Here is an 8989-nt window from a genome sequence, read left to right as displayed (position 1 = left end):
ACATATATATATATATATATATATATATACACATACACATTTATATTATTTATTAAAAATATATATTTTCAAACATGTATATACAGTATGTATATTACAGTTTTTTTCTATTGCTACCAAGCATTTACCAATACATGAAGTACTTTTTCTAAACCCTTAACACAGCAACACACCTACATCACACAATTAGCCAAATAGTAAATTTTCTGTTCAAAACCACATTTTGTTAAATAAATAAAAACTCTACATTTCAAAATGCTGAATACCTTTTACTACATATACTAACTCTATCAAAACACAGCAAACCCGATTCAAAATTGAGTCATTCAGTCAAAATATTAGCACTACTTTTCTATCCAACAGGAACATATAGTCAATCATAGTACAGTGACTGTCAAAATACTAACAGTTTATGGCTTTACAAAAACTGCATTTCTTGTCATGTTTCAGTTCTACCTGCATATACACATTATAAAAATCCATTGTTTTTTGTAATTTAGTTACCTTCACCTGAAACCCATTTTATATTTTTAAGTGTTGAATTTGTTCATTCTTGGCAACATAATGTCTAAAATTCAATGAGTCATTATAAAAAAAAGGGTCCCCTATGCAGAAATTCAATTGGAACCTTGCTTGAAATTGTTCTCCAGTGGGTGGGGGTTGGATGTGGATGGTGCCCCCATGGTAGCTGATGCCAGTGATCAACAAAAATTACAAAGTACATGGCCTTTGGTTACTATGCAAGCTTGTTTCTGTCACAGAATAATAAAGTAAAAACGGTAATTGTGACCTTTTTATCTCACAATTTGGACTTCTATTCTTGGAATTGTGAGTTGGACTTGTCTTGCAATTCAGACTTTATCAGAATCGTGAGATAAATTCACAATTGCAAGAAAAAAAGTCAGAATTGTGAGATTTTAAAAAATTACCCTTTACTCTTTACATTCCATGGCAGAAATAAGCTTTCATAGGCTCCAAATGTGTAAGGGGGGAAAAAAAACTTAAAAATGCACAATCCAGCACACATTCTTTCTCGTACGCGGCGCGATGCAACGCATAAAAAGACAGTACAAGTCAATATAATCCGTAATTATGTCCCCACGGATGCAACAAATGCCTTGTTTGTAATGGGTTTTAATGTTTTTGTCTCTTAGGTCCGGCCGGGACACGGCATTACAGTATGGTAGGGGCGTAATATTTCCGTCACACGCTTGAGGTATTCGGCCAATCATAATGCACTGGATAGCTGGCCAATCACAGCACACCTCGCTTTTCAGAACGATGAGCTTTGTAAAAATCGATGCGTTTCAGAAAGGCGGGGCATAGAGGAGAGACAATAATGTACAGTATGTGGAAAATAATGTGTTTTTTGAACTTTAAACCGCATGAACACATTTCATTACACCAAATACACCAAATAATGTTCTTTTTAACAGCATAATATGACCCCTTTAAGCGTTTTTAACCCCCCCCCCCATAAAACCTAAATAGTAATATTAAACAAACAAATAAATAAATAATAAAGGACAAAATTACTACAAAAAACTTCAAATTAAAATGAACATAAAATAAGAGCTATTTAATGAAAATTTAATAACATATACATTTTATAGATCATATTTCACCCCGAAATCAATTATTCGAATCTCAGTAGTCTTTATTCTCTTTTTGCAAACCTATAACTCTTTTTATCTTTTATACATGATTTCCTGGGTGAAATTAGACCTGAATGTGTTTTCAGCCCATTTTCCAATTATGACACCTTCAGAGCAAACCATCGCTCACCCTTGACAGGTGTCAGTGCGCGAGTGTGTGTTTGTGCGGTCAGTTTGTGCTGTGCTGCTGTCTATCAAGTGTTAGCCAGCACTTCTTCAATACTGTCCACTTAAACACACACACACACACATCGTCCCAAGAGAGATCATTATCACATCCACCTGCATCACACACGCGAGACACTGAGCTGCACAGATACTGCACACACACACACACACAGAAGCAAGTGCGCTTTAAGGCTTGTTAACTAAACTCTGAGTGCTTCCACATTGCTGAACCTCAAAACAATTGGTCTGCCGTTCATTTTCCCTGATTCACACTGAATCCAGGGACAGACTGACACTGCGGTGAACGTAATGTAACCCTGGACAGAAAAACATCTGCAGAACTTGAAAAGTTCACGTCAGATAATTACACAAAAATCACATTTGCAATACGACAAACTTCCACAATATGACACATTTCTGAGTTAAACTAAGTATCCAGTGGGAAATAATGAACAGCAGTACTTGATTTTAAAATGAGTACTTTTAAAAAAAAAGTTTTGCTATTTTATGTTTTAAAAGTCAGCTAAATTATTAAAAGTATGACATATTCAGGGCTGAATCTGTCATTTCGTGGCACAAGCACAGGTAAACGTCAAATATCTACTAACTACATACTTTTGAAATAAAAAAAAATCAGCATTGTCAGCAGAAACGTTTTTTTCAGAGGGTTATTTCTTTGAAAACTATTTGGATTTCACAGAAAGAGAAAAAAAAAATGTTGTTGTTGAATTCATCAATAATGTGTGTGTGTGTGTATGTGTATGTTAGTTCACAGTTCATTAACTAATGTTAAATGTTTTAGTAAATGCCTAGAATAACATTAATAAACGCTGTAGAAATTAGTTCATGCTAACTAATGCAGTAAACTAATGTTCACAAATTAAACCAAATAAAGAAAGCAAATATAATTTCCTCTTGAACAGCATGCACTGATGAATCATGCATAATAATTTAAGCACTTATTAAAGTCTGTCCATCTACTGATGAAATATATGAAAATGCATGAACTGATTAAATGTACATGGTCTTAATGCACCGAGAGTCACTTTGGATAAAAGCACCTGCCAAATGCATAAATGTAAATGTAAATGAAATATCTAATGGTCAGGCTGACTTTAGCAAATACAATCTGTGTTCATGCATTTGGCAGATGCTTTTATCCGAAGTGACTTATGTTGCATTTAAAGTCTGCGTTTGATCAGTTCATGCATTCCTTGAGAATCAAACCAATGACCTTTGCGTTGCTCTAGTGTTTCAGCTGCTGTGATTTTTTTGACATGTTCTGAAGCTATATTTCACTTGCTCTATTTACAGATTCTCATACCTCCACATTAAGCCTCCATCTTCCACATCTGATGCTAGTTAAGTACGTTGGAGGTGCAGAAGTGTTAGACGGTCTCATGACTAATGAGTTCCACATTCTCCATGTGAACTTTAGAAAGGCACGCTGGGAAATGCTGCATGTCGTTCTATAAGGAGCTGCAGATAAAAGCAGATCCACACTGCCCTCTACTGACACCACAAACCATCATACTGAACACTCAAACACAACACTCACTACATGGAACTGAACTCAGTTCACCTCTGACACTAGAGAGACTTCAACATGTTTACACAATGAAAGTGTCAAGAATAAAATTCAACATATTTACTTAGACACAAAATGAAGAAAATATGTCTGTTCTTATGTGTGTGTGTGTTCTCACCAGCAACAGAAAAAAAACAAGCAAACATAAATTCGGTAAATAATAATATAAAATAAAAATACAATTATAATAAACATTTCTGTTTATTTCTCCAGATGATTTTTTAGGAGAAACATTTGTGACAAATTCTCTAACTGAGGTTTAGGATCTTCTTATGGTTTTCTTGTCTCTAATGAGGAGCGTTTGTAGCGTTTTATGAGCCGTTTAAATGAAAGTCAATGAAAGCAGTGGTGCAGCTGAACGGCCCCCGTGAGGACCGGTGGTGCGCCTCATTCTGTTTGCTTTTAAATGAAGCCAGACCGCAGGGATCCACTTCAAAACCAGCTGACCAGAACTTAAAATACCCATTTGCAGAGCGATTTGGAAAAGATTACAGCTGAGCCATTATCTCATAAGCCTGACATATCTGTGCGCTGAATACAAATCAGCGCTTACTGCTGAAAACAGCACTCACGCTAATACAAGATGACAGCCAGAGAGACCGAGAGTTTGAATAAAACCGAAGAACGGATTTTAGGTGAAAATTTGACAATTTACACAGAAGCTGACGTGTTTACCTTTTAGAGTCAAACTCTGAGGTTTCAGCAGCAGGTATTTGATCGCCAGTGTATGTTTATGTACATGTCAACCCACATTTTATGACTAATCTCAATGAAAACAGCATCATAAGGGGACTACATAAACTGCAGTTTTCCAGTACAGCTAAACGTTCTTAAATCGATGCATTTACTTGAGAATGACACCAACTTTATATTATATTATTTATATTCATGATTTAAAATACATTTAGACATTTAGAAAGCAAACACTCAAATTAAAGACTATAAATAATTTCTATTTATTTAAACATTGTGTGATATTTTTTTCTATTCAGAAAAACTATTAATTCTTAATAATAAATTCATAATTTTATAATTTTTTTAAAAAATGTTTCAAGTTAATACATATTTGATTTTTTAAAATGTATTTATTTATTAATGCACGATAAGCAATTCAGCTCTTACCACATTATTAATTGTATATATTAATGGCAAATTGCAGGTCACGGTAATATTAAATAATTTTCAGTGAGAAACATTTAATGTAAATACATATTTATTTATTTATTTTATTTATGCATGATAAATAATTTTTTTATTCAGTCCATATCACTTTAATAATTTTATTTATTTTTGGACAGCTGCAGGTCACAGCAATATTAAATTAAATAAACATTAGATTTTTTTTTTTATATACACAGTAAAGATTTTTTATTCATCCCATGTCACATTAATAATTGTACATATTGTTGGCCAACTGCAGGTCACAGTAATATAAAATAATTTCAGTAATACATTTTTAGTGTAAATAAACACCTGATATTTTAAATTTATGCACAATAAACAATTTTCTACTCAGCCCATGCCACATTAATTCTTTGAAATATTGTTGTCCAATTGCAGGTCACAGTAATATTTAAAAAAATTACTGTGTTGCATGTGCAATGTAAAATCTGTGTCATTTAATTACAATTACAAATCTAATAATAAGTCATCTACTATTTAATCTAAAATCTAATCTAATCATTAAACATTTCATAGATAATAATCACAAATATAATAAATTGTGTAATTTCTGCACCACTAACGTAATTTGTTTTGGCACAAAAATTTCTCCGATTTTTCATTTTCTTCATAAAACGTGTGTGTTAGTGTGTTGTGTTTGTGGTTGCCAGGGTGCTGCCATGGCTGTGTGTCACTCACGTGGTGAAGGCGGGGTTATATTTGGCCCCCAGGTAATATGAGTACAGGTTGAACATGCCGATCATAAAGGCCACGAAAACCATGATGAAGATGACCATGAACTTGAAGATGTCCTTCACCGTTCGTCCCAGAGAGATCTGCAACGGGCCGAAGCTCTCGTTTGCCGGCAGGATGTAGGCGATGCGAGAGAAGCTCAGGACCACAGCGATGGCGTACAGACCCTCCGAGATGATCTGAGGATCGGACGGCCTCCACCTGTTCCTCGCTGCAACAGAGATACACACACAGAGCTTTACTGAAAATACAGCACCAATACCATGGTACATTATGTAACTGGAAGCTGATTCAGATTAAAAGGAATGGCAAAGCAATGTCACGCGTGTTCGGGGTTTGATGGTTTGAATTCAAAGAGAATCAGAGGGAGGAAGTCAAAGGTGGAGAATGCTAATAAATACTTTGTTCAGGGATTCTGAGTGAACACAATGAAGATCAAACACACAGTCAACGGTAAAGCTGATTCAAAGATTTCACCAGCGCACACACTCTTTATGTATGTATACATACAGTATATGATTGTGATTTCAAGAGCTGCGATATGTAAATTAATATATATATTTTTTTTATTTATTCATGATAATGATTATTTTTATTATTCAGACGACATCACGTTAATAATTTTTTATATTGTTGGCCAATCGCAGGTCACGTTAGTATAAATTACTTTCAGTGAGACATGTTTATTTTAAATAAAATTTTTATCTTTTTTTATGCACAAAAAATATTTTTCTGTTCAGTTCATGTCACGTTAATAATTTTACATATTTCTGGCCAACTGCAGGTCACAACAAATTATTAAATAATTTCAGTGATACTTTTTTATGTAAATAAACATTTTTTTTGCACAATAAACTATTTTTTGTATTCAGCTCATGTCATATTAACAATTTTACATATTGTAGGCAAATTGCAGGTCACTAATATTAAATGTTTTCAGCAAAAATATTTAATGTAAATAAATATTTGATTATTTTATGCACAAAAAACCAATGCCACGTTAATTATTTTACATATTGCTGTCCAATTGCAGGTCAAATTTCAGCAAGAAATGTTTAATGTAAATAATTTTTTACTTTTAATAATGCACAGTTTTTACAGTGTTGCATGTGTGATGTAAAATATATCCTCTAATTATAAACATAGTAATAATAATTTTAAAAATGAACTCTGTAACAATAATATAGTTTCACATATTGTAGGCCAGTATTAAATAATTTAATCTGTGAAATGTTTAATGTAAAAAAAAAAATTGTTTTGTCGCATGATTTTTTTTTACTGTGTTGCATGTGCAATGTGAAATCTGGGTATAATTATAAATATAATAATAAGTAATCAAATATTTAATCTAAAAAAATTAAACATTTGATGTTTGAAATTTCTTATAAAATAAGTTGCGTAATTTCTGCACCACCAGCAAAAAAAAGAGATGCAAAAATGTTATCAAATTTTTCAATTTCTTCATAAAATGTGTGTTAGTGTGTGTGGTTGCAAGGGTGTTGCTATGGCTGCATGTCACTCACGTGGTGAAGGCGGGGTTATATTTGGCCCCCAGGTAATATGAGTACAGGTTGAACATGCCGATCATAAAGGCCACGAAAACCATGATGAAGATGACCATGAACTTGAAGATGTCCTTCACCGTTCGTCCCAGAGAGATCTGCAACGGGCCGAAGCTCTCGTTGGCTGGCAGGATGTAGGCGATGCGAGAGAAGCTCAGGACCACAGCGATGGCGTACAGACCCTCCGAGATGATCTGAGGATCGGACGGCCTCCACCTGTTCCTCGCTGCAACAGAGACACACACACAGAGCTTTACTGAAAATACAGCACCAATACCATGGTACATTATGTAACTGGAAGCTGATTCAGATTAAAAGGAATGGCAAAGCAATGTCACGCGTGTTCGGGGTTTGATGGTTTGAATTCAAAGAGAATCAGAGGGAGGAAGTCAAAGGTGGAGAATGCTAATAAATACTTTGTTCAGGGATTCTGAGTGAACACAATGAAGATCAAACACACAGTCAACGGTAAAGCTGATTCAAAGATTTCACCAGCGCACACACTCTTTATGTATGTATACATACAGTATATGATTGTGATTTCAAGAGCTGCGATATCACTTTCACACCAGCAGATAGCAGCATTGATAACACATATCAGCTCTATCATACTAGTCATTCTATCTCAGAGGTATGTATTGTGTATGCATGACATTCTCAAACAACCTACCAACAAGTGTTGTTTTAGTATTATTTATATATTATTTTGTATGTATTAACATTTTGAATGAGCTTTTATTTATATATTTTCAGTATCCTTTTTATTGTGTTTTAAATTTTTGTATTTCCTTTTTAATTTGTTTAAATTTCAGTATTTTTTTTTTGTTTTGTTTTGTGTATTTGTCATTTTTTTAATATTCCAGTTTAGCTTTATATTTATTTTAATAGTTGTCAAATTTTAGCAGATTTTATTTTACTTCGTTGCCAAGACAGCATTGCTTATTTTCATTTATTTTGACTTGACGTACTAAAATAATAATAATTAATTTCTTAAACTTTAATTAAAATTTAAAGGGAAAAAATCGAAATATTAATAACAATATAATATCTCAATACTAAAACAAAATAAAAGTTTAAGTTTTTCATCTAATATTTATATTTTATTTCAGTTTTTTTTTTCAATTAACAAAAACGTTAAGTGATAATAGTTATTCAGAATATGACATATGACAGTCAAACCTGTAATACAATTGTTTTTACAATGCACTTTTATTTAATTAAAATCTGCACACTATAAATGATTAAAGTGATATAAAAATAAAACTTTTAATAAAAAAAATATACGGGTATACTTTTTTAAAAATCATGAAAATTACAAAAACAACATTTCTGAAATGTTAATTAAACACACACACAAATGAATTCAAAATATGAATTAAAGTCTCGATACTTAAATAAAATAGAAGTTTTCAATTTAATATTTATATTTTATATTATTTCAGCTTTTTTCAATTATAGTTTTAGATTTGGCTAACAATAACAACGTTTGATTTTCCATCCAGTCAAACAAATAAACGAAAATCTCGTTCATATACTATTTTTTATGGCTATGTATGTTAGTAATTTAATACTAGAATAATAGCAGTACACAAAAGTTAAGGCAGTACATAAGAGTTACAGCTAATCTATTAGTGTCCAGAGCTAATATACAGCTAAAACACAGCAGTGGCTGATTTACTGCAGGATTCTAGTCAGAAAGTGTTGGAGACCGAAGCGTAAGGTCAGACCGGTCAGATTGCAGTCGAGATAATGATGCTAACACTCCTACAGATCTGCATCACGGCCTCTCATTAACAATTCTACCGAAAATACCTGAGCTCACATTATGAAAACTTTCTACAGTCAGATAACTCACATAAAGTTTACTATGGTAAACTAAATTTCAGCTAAAATACCATAAACAGTTGTTTTATAGCAGTACAACTATGCTAAATTTGTATTATCTGCCACTGTCATTAACGAAAAGGTTCTATCAATCTATCTATCTATCTATCTATCTATCTATCTATCTATCTATCTATCTATCTATCTATCTATCTATCTATCTATCTATCTATCTATCTATCTATTTATCTATCTATCTATCTATCTATCTATCTATC

The 8989-nt window shown here is 32.7% G+C and overlaps 1 protein-coding gene across 1 annotated transcript in view; it reads right to left on the bottom strand.

The window, feature by feature from the left end:
* Positions 1 to 8989, bottom strand: part of LOC107596405 (short transient receptor potential channel 7) — an 82359-nt gene that overhangs the window by 11919 nt on the left and 61451 nt on the right. Inside the window, exon 7 of the mRNA XM_016287125.1 lies at positions 6849 to 7113. Within this exon, the coding sequence (XP_016142611.1) occupies positions 6849 to 7113 (265 nt within the window). The remainder of the gene's footprint in view (positions 1 to 6848; positions 7114 to 8989) is intronic.

This window comes from Sinocyclocheilus grahami, unplaced genomic scaffold (assembly GCF_001515645.1).
Source record: "Sinocyclocheilus grahami isolate Dianchi unplaced genomic scaffold, SAMN03320097.WGS_v1.1 scaffold218.1, whole genome shotgun sequence".
Lineage (NCBI taxonomy): Eukaryota > Metazoa > Chordata > Actinopteri > Cypriniformes > Cyprinidae > Sinocyclocheilus > Sinocyclocheilus grahami.
This window is presented reverse-complemented; position numbering and strand designations above follow the sequence as displayed.